Here is a 26,984-nt window from a genome sequence, read left to right as displayed (position 1 = left end):
GGTCATCTGTTGATCTGAGAACTGTAGTGGGGACTTATAATGGCAATTATCACAGATAATGTTACTCACTTTGTCTCCTGCTTTGTGGTGTCTTTTAGCAGTGACACCTATGCCAAAATCAGGAGATAGGGTCTCCTCTAGCTTTTCCCACTTCACATTCCTCACCAGTCAGCTGACCTCTAGTCTCTGCCCCCCCAGCCATGCCGTGAACTGAATGAGCGGCTGCAGGTTTCAGGAACAGTCCTGCTGGGTGGCTGCGAAAAGGCTGGGAGAGCAGCGCAGGCTTCAGAAACAGCTCAGGATTTGGTGACCCCTGGAAAATGATCAATCGACCCCCAGGTTGAGAACCACTGCTCTAGACTGTCCCTTTTTCACAGGAACCTGTCTCTAAGCTCAGCCAATCTCTCCCTCACAAGCGGGTCTCTATCCCTACCTACTGTCCCAACACTGCAGGGAACACTTTATAGGGCTATAGAATATGGCTGCGCATATCTGGAGAGAACTGTGGGGGTTGATTTACTAAAGGCAAATAGTCTGCGCACTTTGTAAAGTGCAGTTGCACTCTGCAAGAGCAGATACCTCAGAGCTTAGTAAATGCAGTAATGTGCACAATCTACTTGCCTTTACTAAATCAACCCCTTTGTGTTCAATTAGACGCAAGCTCCCCCAAGATAGTGCCTAATGTACATGGCAGTGGATGCATTGGTGTCATGCCTGACTTCCTCTAAGAAGACATAACAAAATGGAAATACTTCCCTAACAAAACAATTCCAATTAACCCCTTAACGCCCGCCGCACGACTATTTACGTCCGCAGAATGGCACGGACAGGCAGATGGGCATATATATACGTCCTTGCCTTCTAGCGTGCGGCGGGCGGGTTCCCTCGGGGGGAGCGATCCGGGACGACGGCACGGCTATTCGTTTATTGCCGCTCCGTCGCGAGCGCTCCCCGAGGCTGAAGCACGGGGAGAGCCGCATGTAAACACGGCTTCCCCGTGCTTCACTGTGGCGGCTGCATCGATCGAGTGATCCCTTTTATAGGGAGACTCGATCGATGACGTCAGTCCTACAGCCACACCCCCCTACAGTTGTAAACACACACTAAGTGAACACTAACCCCTACAGCACCCCCTGTGGTTAACTCCCATACTGCAACTGTCATTTTTCACAACAAACAATGCAATATAAATGCATTTTTTGCTGTGAAAATGACAATGTTCCCAAAAATGTGTCAAAATTGTCTGAAGTGTCCGCCATAATGTCGCAGTCACGAAAAAAATCGCTGATCGCCGCCAATAGTAGTAAAAAAAAAAAATTTATAAAAATGCAATAAAACTATCCCCTATTTTGTAAACGCTATAAATTTTGCGCAAACCAATCGATAAACGCTTATTGCGATTTTTTTTACCAAAAATAGGTAGAAGAATATGTATCGGCCTAAACTGAGGAAATTTTTTTTTTATATATATATGTTTTTGGGGGATATTTATTATAGCAAAAAGTAAAAAATATTGAATTTTTTTCAAAATTGTTGCTCAATTTTTGTTTATAGCGCAAAAAATAAAAACCGCAGAGGTGATCAAATACCACCAAAAGAAAGCTCTATTTTTGGGGAAATAAGGACGCCAATTTTGTTTGGGAGCCACGTCGCACGACCGCGCAATTGTCTGTTAAATCGACGCAGTGCCGAATCGCAAAACCTGGCCTGGGCATTTAGCTGCAAAATGGTCCGGGGCTTAAGTGGTTAAGGAACAAAGTACAAATAGGGACATCTAGTGGTAGAAAGTGAGACCTACATGCCTAACACCCCTGCTACATCCTGATATACAGGACTACGGTGTTGTATGTAATGGATGGCGCTGATGCTAATGAATAAGCATGTGATCTGAGTGTGAAATGCATTAATAGCTTGTCCTGCTTTTCTTCTCGGTCTGAGGACAATAAAGGATTGTATTTGCATCAGTCCTGCGGTGGTGTGCGGCCAATTTCTTTTTTATTTTGGACATTCAATGGTGGCAAGCCAAGACAAGCACCTACGCTGGTCTGCAATTAGATGCTCACCTGAGTGGTATATACACCCTTTCCGGACAATGGCACTAATGCTATATTTGAGTGTTATGCTTAAAAAGAAATCGCAAAAAAAAAAAGCCTGATCAACAAAGGCACTGGCAGTGAATGGATTAATGAAGATGAGCAACGCTAGATAAAAGCCTTAACTGAAGTCTGGCAGGAACAGAATCTTTAAATATATTCTGCAATAGCCGCAGAGGACATAAATCTACTTTGTGTGCATAAATGTCCTTGTAAACCCAGATATTACCTTGTAAAATTAGCAGTGACATCATCACTGTGCTGCACGCAGCCTGTGCAGAGATCAGAATGGTGGGAGTGGCCCAGCAGCTCCACCTACTAATGGATGCCTACAGAAAACTATAGGGGAGGGGGCGAAGACAAGACCAAAACAAACATATAAGGCACAGAAAGGGGTGGCTACAAGGGTCACATGTACATTAAATCATTTCCTAAACTATGCTACAACATCTACGTACAGGCAAATAATACCTTTGTAGTGCGAGAATTTTCCTACCAATGGTACCGTTCTTAGATTCATTGCGGTATGAACAATAGGGGTAAAACAGGAGATCGCTCGTCTGATTTTTTTTTTTTTTATAGTGTGTATCCAGCCTTAAATAATAATAATCAGAAAAAGATTAATCACAACAAAAGGGCAAGTCAAAAGGCATTTCTGTGATTGAACAGCTCAGATATAAAAACGCAAATAAAAAGAATGCTTTTTTTAATGATTATGATGTTTATACAATGCTAATTAAAATCATTATGATTCTTATTTTTATATTAAACACGTTTAAGGAAATGTTATGGTATATAATGTTATTTTTGAGCTATCTTGTATGCATCTAGCCTGTTGCAGCCTAATAAAAAATATGCAAATGTAAACTAAATCCACAACACTCTGAACGTATAAGGCGCAGAAAGGTGCGACTACAAGGGTCGCACGTACATTACATCACTTCCTAATCTATGCTACAACATACCTACGTACGGGCAAATAATGACTATTGCCGATCCATAAGGGGCGCAGTGGCGTCGCCCCCCTAATCTCCATGCGCCACCCCCTAATTTCCATGCGTTTTTGTTTTTTAAGCACATGATTAGAGCCTGAGGCTCTAATTGGCTTAAAAAAGTTTGGGCTCGTGGTGCAGAGCACTGTGCGCTGAGCCCACCCACTTGTGACATTAGCGAATCAATATTCACTATTGTCTTCCGTTTTCTCCTCCCGGCTAATCAGGACAGGAAGCGGGTCTTAAGACCGGATTGACTGGGAGGGGAAGTCAGGGAAGTCGCGACCTTGTTGGGGTTAGTGCGGACCTGGTGGGGGGGATTTTTTTTGCTGCCCATCCACTTTGTGATATTAACGAATCCATATTCGTTATTGTCTACCCGCTTCTCCTCCCGGCCAATCAGGACAAGAAGCGGGTCTTAAGACTGGATTGGCCGGGAGAAGAAGCCGGGGGAGCCGTGACCTGGATGGGGTAAGTATGGACCTGACGCGGGGGGGTTTGTTTGCTGCCCACCCACTTCGTGACATTAACGAATCAATATTCGTTATTGTCTACCGGCTTCTCCTCCAGAGAGGCCCGGAGCAAAAAACCCACAGCATAGGCGCAGGGCCGGCCATGACGGGGTTAAAGGAAAGCCCTGCCATGGTCAGTGGGAGGGGTTGCAGTGGAGGAGAGCGGTGGGAGGGGAGGTTATAAATCACCCTCCCACGCTTCCCGGGCTAAGCAGCACGAGGGGCGAAGTTTCTGCTGGGGACTCTGTTGCTCTGCCAGAACCATCCGGGGGAGGTAGGCCGCGACCGGGGGCTTTATTTGCGGGATCGACGGACTTAGAGCTGCTGGGCATCTTTGCTCTGCCAGAACTTCCAGGGAGGGGCAGGCCGCGACCGGGGGCTAAATTTTCGGGCGATCGGATTGTTTCAGGGGCGCCGGGTGGGCCCGTTTTTCCTGCTACCATCTACACCGCTGCTGAGAGGCAGGCCGCGACCGGGGGGCGCTAGCCCAGGCTACCTGTTACAGGTACAAGATATTTATAAAAAAAAAAAAAAAAAAAACGAGCGCCGCTAGGCCGCAGCCGGGGAGTTGATTTTTTTCCCACCCAGCCGCCTGGTACCATGTCCGGGGTTGAGGCCATGCTCGCCCAGCTCAGGGAGGAGGCGGATCGCCGCGGAGAGGGGTGGCTCCAGTCCTTGCTGGGGCCGCTCATGCCACAGGGGGATGCCAGGTCGGTTTCACCCGTCCGGGGGGGGGAGGGGGGCACCACAGTAACGCATGGGCCTCGTCCTGCGGAGCGGGGCAATGTGACTATTTCACCGGGCCGGGGGGGGGGGGGGGGACACCCCGCGTTCACGGGTGTCCCGGCCCCCTGTGCGTTATTCACCTGGTCCGTCCACCCGGTCCCATAGGAGGGAGGGCAGCCCCATCCGGGCCCCCTCGGGCCCCCCAGCGAAACGTACAGCGGCGGGGGGGCGCCAGGAGAAGACCATTGAGCGGCAGCGTGGGGCAGGGAGGGGGCGGCCAGGGGGCTCCTCTGCGGCGGCCAGGTCCGCTCGGCGAGACGATCGGAGGGATGCGGGCTCCAACCCCGGTTTTGCACCGGAGGGCCGAGAGCCTCAGCAACGCACATCGGTCCCTGCGGTGGCTAGCTCCCCAGCATCCGCGGCTAGCCACCTCCAATCCAGCCCCGTGGTGAGGGAGCGTGGGGGAGGGGAAGACGGCAGAATGTACGAGGCACCGAGGAAAGCAACGAGGAAGTCGGTTCACGGGTCCAGGGTGCGCAGCGAGAGCGAGTCCAGCTCTGGGCCCACGGCTCCCAGGCCCGAGTCGCCTGGTGGGCTTTCATCGGGTGAGGAGGGTCACCCTGGAGATCGATCGGAAGGGGAGCTGTCGGAGGAGGATGTCGTGCCCAGGACGGAGGTCGCAGCGCGGGAGCCAAGCCGGACGGCTGATGGGATTGCTTCCAGACAGCCCGGTGAGTCGTTTTTGGCTTTGTCTTCTAATGTACAAAATGTGGGGGTGTCAGTGGGGGGACGGGGGGGTCCCCGTAGGCGTTTAGGGGTGCCCGCTGGGGCGAGTAGTGGGGGTTCGGGTGCCTTGGGGGAACAGTCGGGAGAGGATGGGGGTTTGCACCGGTTTTTGGTGGGCCTAGAAGCATTGGTGAGCCAGCTGAAGGGGGGGAGCAGCCCCGCCGTTAGCCCCGCGGCAGCATGGGGTCCGGCGGGGGGGTCCGGGGTCACGCCACCTGCAGTGGCGGTCGCCGTGTCGGGGCCAGTGGTGCCTGTGGACAAGGGGCAAGAGGTAGGGGCGGTGGCAACGGGGAATGGGGTGCCGCCTGCGGATAAAGGAGATGCGGGGGTCGATTCCGCAAAGAAGAGGGATTTGGTCCGGTTGGCGGACGCAGCTAAAGGGGAGGTGTATACCTGTTATGAGGCACCGCTGGGTTCACATTTGAAGCCGGAGGTGCGGGAAAAGATTTGGAAGAGCGAATATGTAGAGATATTTGCGTTGTTACCGCTGGAAAAGTTTAACCTGGATAGGGTTAAGCCGGAGGAGTCCAAAAAAGAAGACGAGGAGAAGAGGAGGTATAGGCTTATACCTAGAACTTTTGCGAACTGGTCGCAGGCATACTCGATCATGGCGAGCGTGATCGGCGAGAAAAACCCCGAACACTGTTCGGCGCTTTTTAGTTACCAGGAGGCGATTAGCGAGGCCTACCGGTGCTACGGGGGCACGGGGTGGCTCCGGTATGATGAGCAGTTCCGGCAACGCCGGGCTATCAGGCCGGATATTAGGTGGGACACTAAAGACATCGGCCTTTGGATGCGGCTTATGTCGGCCCCACGGACGTCCACGCCGTTTTTTCAGGGGGGGGCCGGTGGAACCTCTTCCCCAGGACAGTCGGCCGGAAAGAAAAAGGGGGTCTGCTGGCAGTTCAACGAAGGAAACTGCAAGTTCGGAGGGTCTTGCCGGTTCAAGCACGAGTGCTCCGGCTGTGGTGGCAATCACCCCTCTTCCCGGTGTTTTAAACAAGGCAAGGGCCGTTCCGGAGATGCTTCAAGTAAGAGGGAGGACTCCGGTGATGGTGGAAAGGATGCGACCGTTTCTCGGTAGATATCCTGACAGGGCGGCCGCCCTGTTGTTGGAAAGGGGATTCTCCGTGGGTTTCAGCATTCCGTGCAAGTTGGCGGTGGTCCCCCCGGTGGCAAAGAATTTGCGTTCCGCGTTACAACATCCGGAGGTGGTTTCGGAGAAACTGCTGAAGGAAGTGGCGTTGGGCAGGATGGGGGGCCCATTTGTTTCGCCTCCCTTGGACGATTTGGTGGTTTCACCTTTGGGGGTGGTGCCCAAGAAGGAGCCGAACAAATTCCGGCTCATTCATCATTTGTCGTTTCCAAGGGGGGGGTCGGTTAACGACGCTATCAGCATGGAGGAGTGTACGGTGAGCTACACCTCCTTTGACGCTGCGGTGGGCTGGGTTAGGCGGTATGGCCGGGGGGCCTTGATGGCCAAGTCGGACATTGAGGCGGCGTTTCGGCTCCTGCCGGTCCACCCGGATAGTTTTCGGCTTTTGGGTTGCCATTGGGGTGGGGAGTTCTACGTAGACAAGTGCCTACCGATGGGCTGCTCCATTTCCTGCGCGCTGTTTGAACGGTTTAGTTCTTTCCTGGAGTGGGTGGTTCGGGATGTGTCTGGAGTGAGCTCCGTGATCCACTATCTGGACGACTTTCTCTGCGTTGGACCGGCGGGGTCACGGATTTGCGCAGTGTTGTTGGCCACGCTGGAACACATTGCGGAGCGTTTTGGTGTGCCGCTGGCGCCCGAGAAAACGGAGGGACCGAGATCGGTCATCCAATTCTTGGGCATTGTAATTGATTCTGAGGTGATGGAATGTAGGTTGCCACTGGACAAGCTGGAAGGCCTCAAGGCTGAGATACAGGAGATGGTTGGTTTGCGGAAAGTGCAACTCCGAGCGCTGCAGTCGCTCCTGGGGAAGCTAAACTTTGCGTGCCGCATTCTCCCCATGGGGAGGGTTTTTGCAGGCGCCTTTCGGCGGCCACAGCGGGGGTCAGGTCACCCAGGCACTATGTGCGCCTGGGGAAAGAACATAGGGAGGATTTGTTGGTGTGGCACTCCTTTTTGGAATCCTTCAACGGCAGGGCATTGTGGATGTCCGGTCCGGTTAGTAACTTTGACATGGAGTTGTTCACGGATGCGGCCGGAGGCGCAGGTTTTGGGGCATACTTTCAGGGGCAATGGAGTGCGGGCCCTTGGCCTCAGGCCTGGTTGGAGGCGGGGTTCACAAAGAACTTGGTGCTGTTGGAATTGTTTCCGGTGGTGCTGGCAGTAGAGTTGTGGGGGGCGGCCTTCCGGGACCGGAAGGTGCGGTTCCATGGGGACAATCTGGGGGTGGTCCAGGTGATCAACAGAGTTACGGCGTCCTCTCCTCCAGTTATTCGGCTATTACGGCACCTGGTGCTGCGCTGTTTGCAGATGAACATATTTGTGTATGCGGTGCATCTACCGGGGGTGGAGAATGTAGTGGCTGACGCTCTGTCTCGCTTTCAGTGGGACCGGTTTCGGGAGCTGGCGCCGGAGGCAGAGGAGCAAGGGGTACCCTGTCCGGAGTGGCTTTGGAGGATTCCGTTGGAATCGTCTCCAGTTGGATCAAAAAGTCGGTAAGTGTGACCACTTGGAGGGCTTATGAGAAGGTTTGGGCAGAATGGCAGGCGTTGGTTAGGGAGGCCGAGGTGGACCCGGCCGGTCCCGAGGTCAAGGGATTGGTGATTTATTTCTTGGCCAGGAACATGGAGGCCGGGGTGTCTCAGTCCATGTTGGACAAAAAATTGGCCGGCTTGGCTTTTCTGTTTAAGTGGCAAGGGTGTCCGGACTTTACGAAGGACTTTTGTGTCCGGCAGGCCCTAAAAGGTTACAGGAAACAGGGGCGTCGGGCGGATTCTCGGCGCCCGGTGTCGTTTGAAATATTGAAGGGTATTATGGGAAAGTTGGGGACAGTTTGTTCGTCCCAGTTTGAGGTGTTATTGTTTAGGGTGGCGTTCGCGTTGGCGTTTTTTGGAGCTTTTCGAATAGGGGAATTGGTTAGCCCCTCGAAGACGGTACAGGGTGGCATGTTGGCCGGTGATGTGGCATGGACGCGAGAAGGGGTGAAAATGTTACTACGTCGGTCCAAGACGGACCAGAAAGGGAAGGGAAAAGTGGTGCGAGTTTTCCCTATTGAGGGGTCGGAATTATGCCCTGTTAGGGTGGTGCAGGAATTTTTGGACGTACGGCCGGAGTTGGGCGGGTCTTTTTTGCTGCATGAGGATGGTACGGCGTTGTCGCGGTATCAATTCGTGACGGTGTTTAGACGGTGCCTGGGGGCTTTGGGCCTTGTGGCTCAGGAGTTCTCGGCGCATTCTTTTCGGATTGGGGCTGCGACGGAAGCGGCCCGTTGTGGCTTGGATGAGGAATTGGTGAAGAAGATTGGCAGATGGGAGTCCAGGAGGTTTCGACTATATGTTAGGCCCCAGCTCCTGGTAGAACTAGGGGTGAGTGGGGGTGCAGGTTAACATACGTCCCAAGAAGGTTAAGGGGCCACTTCCAATGTTGGTGGGAGTGGAACGGGGTTTTTTTTGGTTAAGGGAACATGTTGGGGTCGGGTATGGGGTTCGTCTCCCGATGGGACTTATTTGTGATGGTTTTCTTACTTGCTGTCTTTCAGGTGCGGGACAAGGGCTGGTCTGGATAATGGGCCACTCCTTCGTTCATAGGGGGGCGGCAAGAGCAGATAGGCGACCGGACGGTCGACAGCTGGGGATCCCAAGACAGGAAGCGATGGTGCGGTGGTTGGGGTTCCCGGGGATGTTGTGGAGCAGGGTGGTGCCGGAAGTGCACAAGTTTGCACGGTTGGATCGCCCGCCGGATGTTTTATTGATACATGCGGGGGGCAACGACCTTGGGATTCGTACTATGTTGGATGTCGCACGCGACATCAAATTCGATTTTCTGCGAATTCGCATGTCCTACCCGGATACGGTAGTGATATGGTCCGACATTGTGGGCAGGTCAACATGGCGGATGGCCAGATCGTGGGAAGGCGTGAACAGGGCCAGGAGAAAGATCAATCGGGACGTGGCTAAGTTTGTGATCAGGAATGGGGGCTTGGTGGTTAGACACCCTGAGCTGGAGGTGGATATGTGGAGGTATCAGCTGAAAGATGGAGTACATTTGACCGACGTGGGGATTGACATGTGGGTGTTGGGCCTGCAAGACGGGATCCAGCGAGCGTTGAGGGTGTGGAGGGGCGCCCAAAGGTAAGGAGTTACCTTTGGGTGCTGGTGGCGGGTGTTTTGGACTTTGCAGGAGAAGAAAGTACCCTAAAGTGGATGCCATTACCCAGAGGTGGTATGGGTTCTGAAGGGGCTGGTAGTCCAGTCTACCAAGGTGTAGCTGGGAAGGGGTTAATAGGGGCACTGCGGTCAGGTAAGGTCGTCTCTGAGTCAGGTTTTCGGCTTGAGGCCTAAGACCAGATTTAGGTATCGCAGTGCTCATAAAAGTTTTAGCATGGTTAAAATGGTTTAATGTGCCTGCAAAGTCCAGCACCAGTAGTGTTAATATTGTGTTTCAGGTTTACTTATGTTTATGTGTGGAAATGTTATTTAATGTGCTTTAATATTTAAAAAAGGTTATTTAAAAATAAATGGAGGCTGCTACGGCCAGTTTTTACTCCAAAGATTACAGTAGTGGTCTCAGTTATTTATTTAAGGTAAAAGTTGAGTAAAATGTGGGTCTTAGCAGATAAGGGTGTATGTATTTATACCATAGTCAAGAGAGGCCCGGAGCAAAAAACCCACAGCATAGGCGCAGGGCCGGCCATGACGGGGTTAAAGGAAAGCCCTGCCATGGTCAGTGGGAGGGGTTGCAGTGGAGGAGAGCGGTGGGAGGGGAGGTTATAAATCACCCTCCCACGCTTCCCGGGCTAAGCAGCACGAGGGGCGAAGTTTCCCACCCACCCTCCCTTTTTTGCTGGTTGGTTGGAGGGGGCGATTGGTTTATGGGGGTAAAAATGGGGATGTGATATGGTGTTTGTGGTCTGGGGTGCTTTCCTGTTTTTTCTTTTTTCTGTCTCTCCACACAGGTGCGAAGTTATGATGTCGTGGCGGCGGCGGGTGTTTTGGACTTTGCAGGAGAAGAAAGTACCCTAAAGTGGATGCCATTACCCAGAGGTGGTATGGGTTCTGAAGGGGCTGGTAGTCCAGTCTACCAAGGTGTAGCTGGGAAGGGGTTAATAGGGGCACTGCGGTCAGGTAAGGTCGTCTCTGAGTCAGGTTTTCGGCTTGAGGCCTAAGACCAGATTTAGGTATCGCAGTGCTCATAAAAGTTTTAGCATGGTTAAAATGGTTTAATGTGCCTGCAAAGTCCAGCACCAGTAGTGTTAATATTGTGTTTCAGGTTTACTTATGTTTATGTGTGGAAATGTTATTTAATGTGCTTTAATATTTAAAAAAGGTTATTTAAAAATAAATGGAGGCTGCTACGGCCAGTTTTTACTCCAAAGATTACAGTAGTGGTCTCAGTTATTTATTTAAGGTAAAAGTTGAGTAAAATGTGGGTCTTAGCAGATAAGGGTGTATGTATTTATACCATAGTCACGGCCAATCAGGACAGGAAGCTGGTCTTAAGACCGTATTGTCTGGGAGGAGAAGCTGGGGAAGCCGCGACCTGGATGGGATAAGTACGGACCTGGTGGGGGGTTTGTTTGCCGCCCACCCACTTTGTGACATCAATATTCGTTATTGTCTACCAGCTTCTGCTCCCCACCAATTTGTACAGTAATGCTGCATACACACGATCTTAATCTCCGACAACTAATGTTCGATGTGAGCCTTTGGTCGGATATTCCGACCGTGTGTACGCTCCATCGGACATTTGCTGTCGGAATTTCCGACAACAAATGTCTGAGAGCTGGTTCTCAATTTTTCCGACAACAAAAGTCGGAAATTCGGATCGTCTGTATGCAATTCCAACGCACAAAAATCCTACGCACGCTCGGAATCGATTCGACGCATGCTCGGAATCATTGAACTTCATTTTTCTCGGCTTCGTTGTAGTGTTGTACGTGACCGCGTTCTTGACGGTCGCAATTTCCAACAACATTTGTGTGACCGCGCGTATGCAACACAAGTTTGAGCCGACGCTCCGTCGGCAAAAAAAAATCCACGGTTTTGTTGTCGAAATGTCTGATCGTGTGTACGCTGCATAAGCGGGGTTTAAGGCTGCATTCACACCTATGGGCCGTACACACGACCGAACATGTCTGCTGAAACTGGTCCGCGGACCAGTTTCAGCAGACATGTTCGGTCATGTGTGGCCCGATCGGACAGGTTTCCAGCATACATTTGCCCGCCGGGCCTTTTTCCAGCGGGCAAATATTTCTGGACTTGTTTTAAAACAGCCCGCTGAAATCCTGCCCGCTCGGACATGTTCGGTCGTCTGTACAGACCTACCGTACATGTCCAAGCGCCCGCCATCCCTCGCATGCGTCGAATGACTTTGACGCATGCGTGAAAGCATTGAACTGGCAGGGCGGCCCACGTCGCCGCGTCATCGTCGCGGCGACGGCGCGGACACGTCCCGCGTATTGTTTACGTGCGGATTTCTGTATAATGGTGAGTACAGCCACCATACAGAAATCCCCGGGCAGACATGTACGGTGAAAACGGTCCGGCAGACCGGTTTCATCGTACATGTATGCTCGTCTGTACGCGGCCCTAGGCGTACAAAATCGCGGCGTTTTGTCCCGCGAATTGCGGCGACAAATTGCGGCGTTTTGTACCGTGATTTGCGGCGACAAAACGCCGCGATTGTGAATGCAGCCTCACCCCCTCTATGGAGATGGTTCACATCTCCTATGCCGAACGCCGAAAGCCGCATGAAAAAAAGGTCTGGGACTTTTTTTCAGGTGGCAGGCGTACAGCGTTCGGCGTGGAGATGTGAACCATCTCCATAGAGGGCAATGTGTTTTCATCCCTCCAGCGTCTCGGGGCTGCTGCGGCGTCACACTACAGGCGACAAAACGCCTAGGTGTGAATGGGGGCTAAGACCGGATTGGCCAGGAGGAGAAGCCGCGACCTGGATGTGGTTAGCGCGGACTTGGCGGGGCGGGGGGGGGGGGGTTTAGTGCGGACTGGTGTCATTAGCACTGTTCTCGGGTTCATGACTCGCGTTATGAAGAATAGGGAAAAAACGCAATCGCGCGTCTGATTTTTTTTTTTATAGTGTGTACCCAGCGTTAACTATGTAAAAAAAAAAAAGTAATAGCAATAAAAAAATATATATATTTATATATATATATATATATATATATATATATCTAACCTAGTAAAACTTTTATTACGCCACGTCTCTCCAGGGACGAATAAGGTAAAGACGGACCCAGTCGATAATCACCTATGGAAAAATCATGACTTCCTCCCAGACTCATGGGCCTGAGTCACTAGAGTAGAGTAGAGTGCATGTAAGAGATCTAATCCAGATTGTACAGTCCCTGTGGTAAGAGAGCCTCACAAGAGCAGTGAAAGAGGAAAATAAACCTGGGAGGGGTGGGAAGGAGAAGCAAGGGCGGAGAATAGAGAAGTCTGAGGAATTGGAAGCAATGTCGTGCTGATTGTAAAGTTTCAGCAGTAAGCACTCTCTCTCTCCTTGCCTTTGTTTAATGGGAGCTCTGCCTGTGTCTCTGTGTAACCCGCTCTCCCCGGGGATCTTTGATCAGACAGATGCTCTGTGAATTAATCCAGTATTCAGTCTCAGCAGCTATCCATGATCAGCAGCAGCAGCAGCACACAGAGCCCAGAGTCCTTTCTCTGCCTGCATCATGCTGCTCAGCGTCACCGACACAGTAAACTCTTCGCTGTGATCAGCCCAGACGCGTGTAACATGGATTAGGGCGCACGGTGCAAGGAGCCGGACTTTTACGCAAGTGTGTCTGCCGTCTGCGCTGCGCAGCCTCTGCCCTCTGTGCACGGAGTACACCGAGATCTATTGTCTTCGCAAGTGAGTGTGCTTTGGATGAATGTGGCCATGAGCACGGGGAACATGCTGAGCCGGGGAGAGCAGCTGCCTGCCCTGCCAGGGATGCCGGAGGAGAGCAGCCAGCGGACGAGCAGGACCCGCAGGAAAAGGAAAGCGTTGCTGCTGGGGCAGATGTGCTTCATGGGATGTCTAATGCTGGTTGGATCATCTCTCTCCTACTGGGCAGGAAAAGCAGGTGAGTTCTTCAAGTTCTTCCGCTGTAAATGATGCTGAAGAGAACCGGTCACTGCTGGGCTTAGCCGAGATTCTGAATATTCCATTTTAAAAGGATTGTAAGCTGGATACACACTATACAATTTTCTGTCGATTTTTTCATTCAGGTCCAAAACCATATAATATGAGGTCAAACCTCAATGCAGGATTTCCGACGGGAAAAGTTCCCGTCGGAAATCCGGAGGGGGAAGCCGAGAACCTGCTCAGTCAGTCTTTCCCCCTACACACGGCCGGCTTTCCCAACAGGAAAACTGCGATGGAGCTTAGGTCGGGAATCCCGGCCGTGTGTATGCTCCATCACAGTTTTTTCCATAGGAAAGCTGCCAAAAAACGGCGGGCAAAAGTCAGCCGGTTTTCCCGGTGGGGGAAAAAAGAGAGCTGGTTCTCTTTTTTTTGTCCGGCGGTTTTTGGGCAGTTTTCCCGTCGGAAAAACTGCGAGGAGTATACACACGGCCGGGATTCCCGGCCAAAAGCTCTCCTCTCAGTTTTCCTTGACGGAAATGGAGAAAATTGGCTCGTCAAGTTCCTCGACAGCCTAACAAGGAACTCGACGAGGAAAACGATGTGTTTCGCCCGTCGAGTTCCTCGGGTCGTGTGTATGAGGCTTTAGAGGCTTGAGAGTTTCAATTTGTATGCAATCAGGCAGGCCCTTGAACTACGTGGTTTTGGTAAATCTAAAGGAAATCAGACAACAAAAGTTGTATAGTGATGAAGGATTTAGGAAGTATGTACTAAGAGAACTATAGCACACGTTACAATCTGACTGTGCAATTTCTTTTAGATCTACCAAGCAATGTGTAAATTGACGGCGCTAAATACGTTTCTGCAATAAATAAATAAATAAAATGTAGTTTGAGAATCTGCTTGATTGATAAATAAGTCATTGTCCTCATAGTAAATCAAATGTTGATTGTATGAACAGATCGTAACGTGTATGGTGACCTCTATGATAGGGACTGTTACTGACCTCCTGCTGAAGATGCTGCTTGGCTGGGCTTTAGATTTTTAGTTCCCAGACAAGTAAAGTCACAGTGAAGCGATAACTTCTGATGTGATCCGTCTTAGTGACTGGAAGGTCATCATGGCAGCCTTTACAGTTTACTTTTTCATTACAGGTTTCTCTTAGCTTGCTTTGTCTATGGATGGCTATAAGTCTTTAGATTTAGAGGTGAAATGTCACCCAAAGTCAGACTCATAACTCATGTTGTCTCCTAAGTATGGATCACACAATAGTAGTGAAGAGGAAGGTAAAGAACTATCAGATTCTGTGTTTAGAAGTGTTATGCCTGGAAGACATCATCTATTCTAGGCAGCAATCATTTTGGGGGCCTTCTTACCTCCAAGAGTCATTCTCAATCTGACCATAAATCGACCTTCATAGGTAAGCCTGCGTTAAGGTCAAATGGTTAGATCAGCCTTACTCAACCTTATTACCCCAGAAGAACCCTCAACATTTTGACCTTATAATTTCAAGAAACCCTTGACAATTTTAGTGTCTCTGCTAAAATTAAATAATAGAGGTCAGGGGAAAGAAGGTCCCTTATATTGATGGTCAGTTAGAAGAATGTTCTCCTTGGAGTGCTGATCAGAATGTCATCCACAGCTAAAAGGATACTTGGTGTGAGGCCCCGTACACACGTCCGAAAAACTCGACGGGCAAAACACATCGTTTTGCTCGTCGAGTTCCTTGTGAAGCTGCCGAGGATCTCGGCGAGCCAAGTTTCCTCATTGACTAACGAGGAAATAGAGAACATGTTCTCTATTTGGCCAGACGAGATCCTCGTCGGTTTCCTCGGCCAAAAGTGTACAGACGACCGGGTTTCTCGGCAGAATACGGCTCCGATCGAGTTTCTGGCTGAAGTCGTGTGTACGGGGCCTCATTCTTTAGTTGAACTAGATGGACTTGTGTCTTTTTAAAACCTGGCTAACTATGTAAATTCTGCTGATTCTGGCAACTGCCAATTATGCAGGTGCTCTTGAGTGAGAGGTCAATCAACCATAGATCGAGGAACCCCTATCAACCTCTGGAGGAACCATAAGGTTCCACAGAACCCTGGTTGGGAATGGCTGGGTTACATTCTCATCTAGGTCCAATACACCAATGATTTGCTGTCTTTAAACTTGGCTACTAGGATACCTGCCTTGTGTTAAGCTGACTTTAATGGGCGACAGTACAGCCAGAGAACATGGCACTAACCCCCCTTCCCATCACACTGCCATTAGAGCTTCCAAAAATATTCGTAGTTTTATGTTATCTAGAAGGTGACAGTTGGCTTGTCTCTAGTTGTGATAGAATTAATTTATGGAGAAAAAGGGGCAAAGGGCAGTTGTACTGTGTTATGCTTTGCTCAGGGTCAGCCTGATATCCACAGTCTTGGTCAGCTGCCCTTTAAAACAGAATGCCTGCCAGAATATGCAACTGCTGTCAGTAGAGGCGCTGAACCGAATTACACAGAACTTGAACTGGATTGAATGACATGTAATTTGTAGTTCTGCTGCAATACCCTAAGATCTCCTTTTATAATGCTTAAATATGCTTATACCTAATTTAATAGGTTATTGTGGGAGAGAAGTTTATTTTTCCGTCTGCTAAATCTACAGTATGCCCAAACTGCTTTTAGCTAGTACTTTGGAGATCTGTACTCTTCTTATAAGCTTTGTGTGTATCCATATTAGACAGAAGCTCAAGGGTCATGGCTGACTCTTCTAAATAACAACATGTTGTAGCACCTTTAAAAGGAAAATGACCAGCATGCTGGATATGATCTGCCATTAAGACTAATGCCCCGTACACACGATTGGAATTTCCGATGGAAATTCCGACCGTGTGTATGCCCCATTGGAGTTTTTCCATCGGATATTCCGAGGAATTCCATCGGAGTTTAGCTAGAGAACATGCTCTCTTTTACTCCGTCAGAATTCCAATGTGAGTTTGGCCGGGCAAAAGCCAGATCGTGTGTACGGGGCTTAACAAAACTGTTTACTGAAATATTGACCATCCGGGGTGCTAAAATAATGCGTTCTTTACCCTAGCTTCGATAAAGTCTTTCTGCCTAGATATACCCTTTAAAGAATGTGGATCCTTCCGTGTGTGGTGCTCATTCATCACCTTGGAGGTTGGCAAGGCTCAGTATTTCACACTAGGTAAAACACTTTGACGTGAAATAGATGAAGACTTGTTACTCTAATGGTATAGGTAGGTGAACTGATAGTAACAGCTGTGCCCTGGAATTAACTATGTCGCTGCTGCAGCTAGCCGCGGTTCATTAAACGCTCTTATACAAACTTCCTGAATGGGTTTCTTAAAGGAGCATGTCACAAAAATATTGCATTCTGATGACTGTATGAAATGCATATCTAATAAAATAAGTATTATTCAGTATATGATTATTTTATATTTTTTAGTTTACATGCTTTTTAATTATATATTTTTTCCCACATTTACATGTAGATTGTAAGCTCTTATGAGCCCTCTTGTCTTAAATTGTATGGTAACGGTATGCCAATTTTGCAAAGAACCACACAAACTGATGGCCTTATATAAATCCTGTATAATATAAATATTAATAATAATAATAGTAGTAATGATAATAGGCTAATACTACTACTGCTACTACTACTATTAACAATGATATTATTATTAGTATTATTTGTAATAATAACAATAATATTAATAATAATATATTTACCATAACAATAATTATCAAGCTGTCAATAAAAAGTGACGGGTTGAGAGCTTGAGCGGTTGCAACAACAATCTTTAATAAGATTTAATTAAAAAAAAACTATAATAAATAAATAAATGATAAATAATGTGTTCTAAATAAAAGAGGACCTCTGTAAACCCTCATATCAGTGTTATCATTTTTTTCGTACCAGTGACAGTGTCAATTTTGCTGGAGAGCTTGGTCAATAAATCTGGAAAAACGTATAAAGGCATTTAATTTTTGTTTAATATAAATATATATATATATATTTACACACATATATATATATATATATATATATATATATATATATATATATATATATATGTATATATGTATACAGTATATATATATATATATATATATATATATATATATATATATATATATATATATATATATATATATATATATATATATTTATATATTATACTGAATCCTCTTATTATATGCATTAACCACATACATTTAATAGAACATAATATTTTTGGTGACTTTTTTTTCTTTTTTTTATGACCATTTATCTTTCACTTTAGCTGAAAGGTCAGTGATGACCAAAGGTTATCATGGTGGTATCAAGTGAAATAGTAAATGAGTTCCTCATTTACTTCCTTACAAATGAGGGCATCATTCCTTTTCCAATCAACCTATACAATCATTCTCTTTCCCTTTAGTAATATTACGATGAATAAATTGCCCTACTGAGCTGGGAAAAATAAATAAAAATAGCTGACATGTCACGCATGCTAAAAGTGGGAAAAATAAATAAAAATAGCTGACATGTCACGCATGCTAAAAGCGCTGCTATCTTTAATGTAGATGAGCATTTGGGAGCACTTGTCTTGTGGGGACACTGCGTTACAATTCCCAGCGCTACCAGTGCTCTTATTTCCAAGGATGTGTTTCATGTTGACACAAATTGCTGAAGGAAGCCCAGAAGACTGACACGGAATGACGAAGAAAGTGTTTTGTGATCAGGTGAAAACGACATTGCTCTGTACACAGCGTATTTGCAGAAAGCAGCTGCTTTTCCAGCGGCTTGACAATGATCAGGTCTTCTGAGACCAAAAAAAAAATAAAAAATCGTTTGGATTGACAGCCGACAACGTTCCTGTAACCTTGTGGTTAAAGCGTGATGAAGTGAAGGACAGGTGTAGAGGGCCGAGCGCGCCAAATGGGAGGCAAGACATGGCAAATCCACAGGGGGGCTGTGAAAAATAACTGACCTAGAAGCCGGGGCTACCTGTGGCTGTCCAGCTGTTTCTCAGCTCCTTGGTTGTTTGGTTAATCGTGGGGGTGTTCGCTCAACAGCTGTAAAAACCGCAGTATTCCTAGCAATGACCTATATAAAACACTGAGTTCGCAAAAACAGTTTAGGGGGGGGGAATATATATAAGGAATGATTCTAATGCCAGGATTCAGCCAGGATCAATTACATGCATGAAAGAGAGATCAGACAAAGCTTATGGATTACATTTGTCTGGCCAAAGGCACTCGTAGCTTGATACAGCGCAAAGTAGTCTGCAGGGGTGATTGTGAATATGGACTAAAACTTCCAAACGCTTTTTCTGACAGCTTTATTTTTGTCAATCACTACAGTATATTCTCTTCATTCTATGTGTCTGTAGATAGCAAGTACAGTAGAACCTGGGATTGCGAGTAACGTGGTTTATGAGCGTTTCGCAATACGAGCTAGTTTAAAAAAAAAATCGTACTCGCTTTGCAAGCGTTTTCTTGCAAGACGAGCAGGATTCAAGCCGCTAGGGTGTGCAGTACTGCATTTGGCCAGAGGTGCAGGGGCGCCGGTGATGCTCGGGGACACTCGGAAACATTCGGTCTCCAAATGTTTCCGACAGTCTCCGAGTGGCCTCTGAGCGTCTCTGAGGCCTCGTACACACGACGGAGTTTCTCGGCAAAAAACAGCAAGAAACTTGCTGGGAGATATTTTTTTGCGGCTCTTTCAGGGCGCTTTGCAGATGCTATTTTTAGCGCTATAGCTCCTGCAAAGTGCCTCAGTGTGAAAGGGGTCTTAGGGTTCCTATAAAGAGTTATTATTATACAGCATTTATATAGCGCCAACAGTTTACATAGTGCTTTATAACTTGAGGGTAGACAGTACAAATACAATACACTATAATACAGGAGGGATCAGAGGGCCCTGCTCGGTAGAGTTTACCATCTAAGAAATGTAATCCTAATCATTAAAATGTCATATAAACTTAAAGGGTTTGTAAAGGAATTTTTTTTTTTTATCTTAATAGCTTCTTTTATCTTAATGCAGTGCTGTTTTCATGTCCTCATTGTTCGTTTTTGCTCTCAAGTTGCTGTAATTCTTCTCTGATCTCCACACTTCCTGGTTGTCTGTTTTCTGATGACCACAGTACTGGGAGCTTTCTCTCTGTGGTCACTAATCAAGGAGGTGTGATTACTGTGTGTCTAAAACCCCTCAGCACCAATCAGTTTAGTTTTCCAAACCATCACTGCCCTGTATTGGCTCTGTGTCTCTGTACATCAGAGAAGCAGGAAACAACATACAAAAACGAAACTAGAAACTACAGGTACATTATATGATTGATTTTTATCTATTTTTAATCGTTTTTAAAAGTAATCAGTTAACTATTATGTCTCTATACCCTGTAAACAGTCATTTCAGCAAAAAAAAAATGTTTTTATTTACAACTCGTTTAAACATATTAACATAAGTTTAAAGGCTTATGCACAGCATAACTAAATAATCATATATTTGCTGAATCATCCAGAAGATGGCGTAAGTCAGTGGTCCCCAACCTTTTTGGCACCGAGGACCGGCGTTGTGGAATAGAATCATGCCAAGGCCGGGGGGCGTTTTCGCTGGCAATTTGTCGGGGAAATGGCTGCTGTTAGCGCTTGCAGGTGTGGATTGACACGTCACCTGCCACCAGGTGTGGATTGCCACGTCACCTGCCACCAGGTGTGGATTGCCTTGTCACCTGCCACCAGATGTGGTTTGGCACCAGATATGGTTTGCCACCTGCCACTAATTTTTTTTGGCACGTGCCGTATGGCCGCACATGCCAGGGAGGGAGAACAGCGGTAATGTGGGGCGGGCGGTGAGAGATGATCTCATCTCTCTGCTCCCTGTCTCGCTGCAGTGTAGCAGCCCCGCTGTGTGGGCGGAAGTGCTTTTATCTGGGCGGGCAGTGAGAGATGTCATCTCTCTGCTTGACCGCCGCCGCACCTCACAAAGTGCACCCTTTGCGGCCCGGCTGCAAATAGGCCACCACCCAGCAGTGGGCCGCGGCCCGGGGATTGGGGAACCCTGGCATAAGGATCCAAAGTAAAAATGCATGTAGTGGGGCATTAAGTGTTCAAAAGCCTACATTCGTAAATTCATTCTAGTGCTTAGAATAATAATCCATTCTAGGCACTAGAAAAATTGCGAGTACATTTACTCGTGTTTTACAATCGTTTAAGCGCATACCAAAACACACTTCTCTAAACACAAGACTCAGGCATTTTAGTTGAGGCACTCCTCTGACACCCCAAAGGCAGGATAGCACCTCTAGAGGCCAGGGGCCGGTTAGCGTTTCACCCCAGGGCTGAATCCATGACTAAAATGGGGGGGAAAGGATATTGTGTGCGTGTCACTTTTGTCTCTTATTGCAGAATGGTTAAGGAGATGAGGGTTAGGGGTTTCAAATACGATAGCAGATCACTTACAGCCTTTCCAGATCCAGATCAATGTCCACCTTCATAGTGTCAGAACGTTTAAGTTGACCCAGCAACACTGTAACCATGTTCCCAAATTTTAGTGCGTCTTCCAAGTGAGTCACCAGGCCCTATTGAGAGACCAGACTTCTTCCTGACCTTCTCCTTGGCACAGCTTCCTCCAGACCAGGCAGGGCAACTTCAGGACCACTTCAGCACATGTTAGGCACCAAACCATGCTATCGGGCCTAACAGCAGAGCTCAATCCAGCAGCACCTTCCAATGTCTCAGCCCAGGGAAAGAGAAAGAGAGCATGGCCTGTCCTAGATATTTATATCCTCCCCCAGCATCCACTATTGGCATAAACCTCCTAATGGATTGGCTGAAGGAAATATAAATTTGTGAAATCTCATACTATGACCAGTAAAACCAGTGACATCTGCTGATGACAGTGAGAAATCACAATCTAACTTAAACCCAGTAATATGAAAATAGTTAATCTGTCCCCACAGTGCCCATAGCTTGTAAATCTTTTTTTACATTAAAATATTGCCACTATATACATTTTTTGCTGATCTGTATACCACGGTCAGTGATAAACTGCACAGTTTCTCCAGTTCTGAGAGTTCATGTAGGAGGAGATTTCCACTACAGCCTGTATACACGCGCACATGTGTGATGCCTATATCATGTGACCTGGCTAGCTCTGAGAATAAGTAAATGTTCTTTCCAGCATAAAAGACACAACTGAGCATGTGCAGGTTGACTACCCTGCCTGTGTTAGCTGGCTTTCCCCAGATAGACAGTGCAGGAGGGAAGGATATGTGCATACAGGATCAAACAGCCTTTTTACACAATGCCGGGGATTAACACCTTAAGTTCCACAGTGAGTATAACAAGCATGCTATGCTGCATATACAGACAGATTTGACTGTTGTGGGTTTAGTAACACTTTAAACATAGGGTAAAAAAACATGCAATCAGTCTGAGCTAACTACAGCCTAGCCAAAAGCTAAATTGACATCGTACCCCCAGTTTAGGGCAGGGGGCTACATAGTTTTAGGTCTTTGAACACTGGAGATAAATGCCTCCATGTGCATGGACACATTGGATTTAATAGAGCTATATTCAGTGGTTGTAAACCCCTACAGACCACTTTTACCTACAGGTAAGCCTAGATTAAGACTTACCTGTAGGTGCAAGAAATATCTCCCAAACCTAAAATGTTTAGGAGATATTTGAAGAAAAGACAGGCACCGATGTCTACGGCGCATGCGCCATAGACAACGGCGCAAGTGCACTGAGTGTGCCGTTTCCAACGGCGATCGCGCCTTGACTGGTGGCTCCCGCGCCTATGCGGCTCTCACCAGTCACAGCACCGGAGCCGCGATATTCGGAAATTATACCTGGTGAATCTACAGTGAAGCTTTTTGTTCTGGCACTTCCTGTTATAGGGTGACAACACTCTGTCCCTGTCTCCCAGTTGTCTTCCTGTGTTGTCACCCTGTCACACAGATTGATGAAGACTGCAAGTGGCCTCACGCATTATACAGGTGTCAACCACTGTTGTGAACATCAGAAAACCCGCCCTGAGAAACTCAGTCATCAGTCGAGTATTTTATAAAAATAATTAATTAAATGATCATGCATAGTGCTTTGGCAGATTACTCTATATTCAGTTAGGGTTGACATCTACTTAAAGCGGGGGTTCACCCTATTAAAAAAATAAAATAAAATTATTCTAGCATAAAATTCGGCATCGTAGCGCGAGCTACAGTATGCCGGTCTTACATTTTTTATCCCCGTACTCACTGTTTAATCCTACCTAGACGATTCCGACTGCCCATGGGGAATGGGCGTTCCAATCCAGACGGAAAGTGATTGACGGCCGGCTCTGGCGCGCCACGCTTCTCCGGAAATAGCCGAAATAGGCTTGGCTCTTCACGGCGCCTGCGCATAGCCTGTGCGCAGGCGCCGTGAAGAGCCGAGACCTACTCCGGCTGTCTTCGGAGAGCGTGACGTGCCAGAGTCGGCCGTCAATCACCCTCCCTCTTGCTAGGAACGCCCATTCCCCGCGGCAGACGGAATCGTCTAGGTACGATTAAACAGTGAGTACGGGGATAAAAAATGTAAGACCGGCATACTGTAGCTCGCGCTACGATGCCGAATTGTATGCTGAAATGTTGTTCAGCAGGGTGAACCACCGCTTTAATCTATGCAGCTAGCTCTCTATGGAACTTGCTGGGGAAAAAGGCCTCATGCTAGGGTTTGCATCCTGGCTGTAAACAGACACATGTTTTCCATGAGAAAATAAATGACGCCAACTTTTTTTTACCTCTTTTACTTGTTTTTATACATTTTATTAGGCAGTGTGTGCAACATATTCAGTTTCCCGTCCATTCTCAGGCTGTCACTGTCCCCTTGTTTACAGCTGATAATTACCATACATGCCCCAGGCCTACTCTGCTATTGGCATGTGTCTTGGTGCAGTCTATGGGCAGCCTGCAGGACATGAGGATAAATTAGTAGGGTAAGTGGTCATTAGACAATAGGAATTAAGTATAGTCACATAAAAGGGGACAAGTAAATACATATTAGAGAGTCTAATATAACAATATTTTAAAAAGGGTATATATGTAATTAATAAGGTGCTACAAAAGAACACGCAAACTACAAAGGGGTGCCTTCAAGGGGGGAGGACAAACCAACATAAATCAGGAAAACATTTTTTAAAGTGTATCTACAGTCAAAATGTAAAATCATATATTCATTTCCACATTTTATTTCCAGCATTTCTACCTATTCCTCTTAATCTGAACTATCTTAATGTTTGTAAACTTTATGAGGATCCCCACACATTTACTTCTTCGAATTCTGTGACACATTCACTATACCCTGTGGGTAGGCACTTCTGTGGCACACATTTCACAGAGCCTGCCTTAAGAACTACAGGAGGAGTTTCAGAAGGCAGAGTCAGTACTCGCATGAAGCAAGGTACCATGGGGTATGTAGTCCTTAGAAAAAGTAAACACCAGAGGAGAGACTGCAAAGAATGCAGGGAATCCAGGAAGTTATGGAAAGAGATGTAAGACTATATAAATGTATCTACTTTATCATATTAGATAATTACCTCTGCATTCGATTTTTACTGGTTTTAGTAATGACTAAGGGGCAGATCCACAAAGCGAGTACGCCGGCGTATCTACTGATACGCCGGCGTTCAAATTTCCAGCGTCGTATCTTTGTTTTGAATCCTCAAAACAAGATACGACGGCATCTGGGTTAGATCCGACAGGCGTACGTCTTCGTACGCCTTCGGATCTAAGATGCAATTCTTCGGCGTCCGCTGGGTGGCGTTCACGTCGTTTTCCCGCGTCAAGTATGCAAATTAGCTATTTCCGACGATCCACGAACGTACGAGCGGCCGTCGCATTCTTTTACGTCGTCTCTAGTCGGCTTTTTTCGGCGTATAGTTAAACCTGCTATTTGGTGGCGTGCGCAGTGTTAAGTATGGCCGTCGTTCCCGCGTATCATTTTTAAATTTTATTTTCGTTTGCGTAAGTCGTCCGTGAATCGGGATGGACGTAATTTACGTCCACGTCAAAACAATGACGTCCTTGCGACGTCATTTAGCGCAATGCACGGCGGGAAATTTAGGAACGGAGCATGCGCAGTTCGTTCGGCGCGGTGACGCGCTTCATTTAAATGAAACACGCCCCCTACTCGCCGCATTTGAATTCCGCCGCTTGAGATACACTACGCCACCGTAACTTACGGCGCAAATTCTTTATGGATTCGAACCAAAGCCAGGTAAGGTACGGCGGCGTAGCGTATCTCAGATACGATGTGCTGGGGCAGATCTTTGTGGATCTGCCCCTTAAGATTTAGGCTGTGAAGGGCAGGTGCAGACCGGCATGGAGCCCAGTTACATTCTTGTAGCAGATGATGCAAGTCTGAAAAGGAGGATCACACATCGCTGGTATCATCCAGAAGAAACTTTATTGGAGACTGTTTAGACATAACATGGTTCTGCCATGGTGGTCTGTCTGAGCAGTTTTCCAAAAAAAAAGTTTTTTTGGAAGATACCCTACTTTTCAAAGGCATAGGATTGTATTATTCTCATAATAATTATAAGCAGAAGTCAAGAGTACCCCAACCTCCCTTACATCACAGTGCCCGTCCCTTGTGCTGCTGCCGGGAAGAAACTGAGGGGGGAGCTGGGAAGCAGAAAGTGCAGGATCTGGAGGAGGACAAGAAAGGGGTGGGAGTGAGCTGCCAGAGTCTGCTGAATGCTGAGACCAGGGGAAGCATAGACAAGGGGGTGCTGTGGCTGCACATAGAGGTGCAGGATCTGTAGGAAGGGTTCTGTCCTCTTCTCTGCTGCCGACTTCAGAGAGGGAAAAGACGAGCCTTTCCGAAACTGCATGGAGAAGCACAGGATCGGGTGGAGGAGTTTTGTCCTCCTCTCTGCTGCTGTTGGGGGTGGAGGCAAGGGGGGTGCTGCAGCTGCCTGAAAAAGTAAAAATGTGCACAATTTTTTACCTCTCCTCCTCCTAGTTTCAAGCTAAAACAAAACATTAAAGCCTGAAAACACCAGAAAAACATGTACAAACGCTCAAAAAATGCTCCAAAATTCCCAGAAAATACTTGTGCTCGTGCCCTGGACCCCTAGACCCTCTGAGACCTCTTCATATTAGGCGATTTGGAATCTCAGATGATTCCAAACCCCATAAAAATGCACAATATTTAATGGAACCCTAAACGTTGTGAGATTCTGTCATGCAACAGGATTGAGCGGCAATCACTGCAAAGCACACATTTAAAAATCGCAATAAGCTTGTTGCCCAAAAAGGGGCAGGAGCTTCTTTTGGGTGACAATTGCACATAGGCTAGTCCATTTAAGTGAATGGACTGCCCTATGGGGAACATGTGGAAACGCATGTAAATTGCACTTTAAAAATTGCAACGCAATATCTACACAAAGCCCTACTGCATTTTATTGCTGCTTCTCCCTCTGTCACAGCCAAAGCTGTTGTGGGTGGAGACTACTGGGTCCCTTTCACAGCTGTTCTCTCTGCACAGGCTATGTATAGCACAGTGATGATGTCACCACTACTTTTGCACGGTAATATCTGGGTTTGTAAATGCATTTGATGCACACAAAAGTGGATTTACTATATATCCTTGGTGGCTAACAACATATTTTAATAAAAGTTTTCTTGCTCACGTTCAGCTTTAACCACTTGAGGACCCCTTCACCAACGCACCTGTACGTTGCCTTTAAGAGCCCAGCCGCGGGGTCGCGAGTGCGCCGCCGGCGGCACGCTCGCGACACGTTCCGAAGCTCCGTGACTGCGCCCGCAGGACCCACGGACCCGATCGCCGCCAGTGTCCACACCTTCCCCGTTCTTCTGTGTGGCAGTGACACTGATCGTCTGTTCCCTGATATAGGGAACGACGATCAGTGACGTCACACCTACGGCCACGCCCCCTACAGTAAGAATCACTCCCTTAGGGCACACTTAAACCCTTAGCGCCCCCTAGTGGTTAACCCCTTCACTGCCATTGTTATTTTCACAGTAGTCAGTGCATTTTTATAGCACTTTTCGCTGTGAAAATGACAATGGTTCCAAAAATGTGTCAAAAGTGTCCGATGTGTCCGCCATAATGTCGCAGTCACGAAAAAAAAATCGCTGAGCCATTACTAGAAAAAAAAAATGTATTAATAAAAATGACAAAAACGTTCCCCTATTTTGTAAACGCTATAAATTTTGTGCAAACCAATCGATAAACGATTATTGCGATTTTTTTGACCAAAAATAGGTAGAAGAAAACGTATCGGTCCAACCTGAGGAAAAAAATATATATATTTTTTGGGGATATTTATTATAGCAAAAAATAAAAAATATTGCATTTTTTTAAAAATTGTCTCTTTATTTTTGTTTATAGCGCAAAAAAAAAAAAAAATGCAGAGGTGATTAAATACCACCAAAAGAAAGCTCTATTTGTGGGAAAAAAAGGACGCCAATTTTGTTTGGGAGCCACGTCGCACAACCGCGCAATTGTCAGTTAAAGCGACGCAGTGCCGAATCGCAAAAAGGGGCAAGGTCCTTAACCTGCATTTTGGTCCGGGTCTTAAGTGGTTAAAGTGAACCTGTATCTGCATGGACAAAGCATGGCTTTAAACAAGAAAATAAAATCAACCT

At 47.3% G+C, this 26,984-nt stretch overlaps 1 protein-coding gene across 1 annotated transcript in view; it reads left to right on the top strand.

The window, feature by feature from the left end:
* Nucleotides 1-12,610: 12,610 nt before the first annotated feature.
* The window catches only part of SLC24A3 (solute carrier family 24 member 3), a 486,107-nt gene continuing 471,733 nt past the window's right edge, over nt 12,611-26,984 (top strand). The window contains exon 1 of the mRNA XM_040351007.1: nt 12,611-13,346. Within this exon, the coding sequence (XP_040206941.1) occupies nt 13,148-13,346 (199 nt within the window). The 5' untranslated portion in view covers nt 12,611-13,147. The remainder of the gene's footprint in view (nt 13,347-26,984) is intronic.

This window comes from Rana temporaria, chromosome 4 (assembly GCF_905171775.1).
Source record: "Rana temporaria chromosome 4, aRanTem1.1, whole genome shotgun sequence".
NCBI classification, from domain to species: Eukaryota; Metazoa; Chordata; class Amphibia; order Anura; family Ranidae; genus Rana; species Rana temporaria.
The sequence above is the reverse complement of the archived record's forward strand: the minus strand, read 5'-3'. Positions and strand labels throughout refer to the sequence as shown.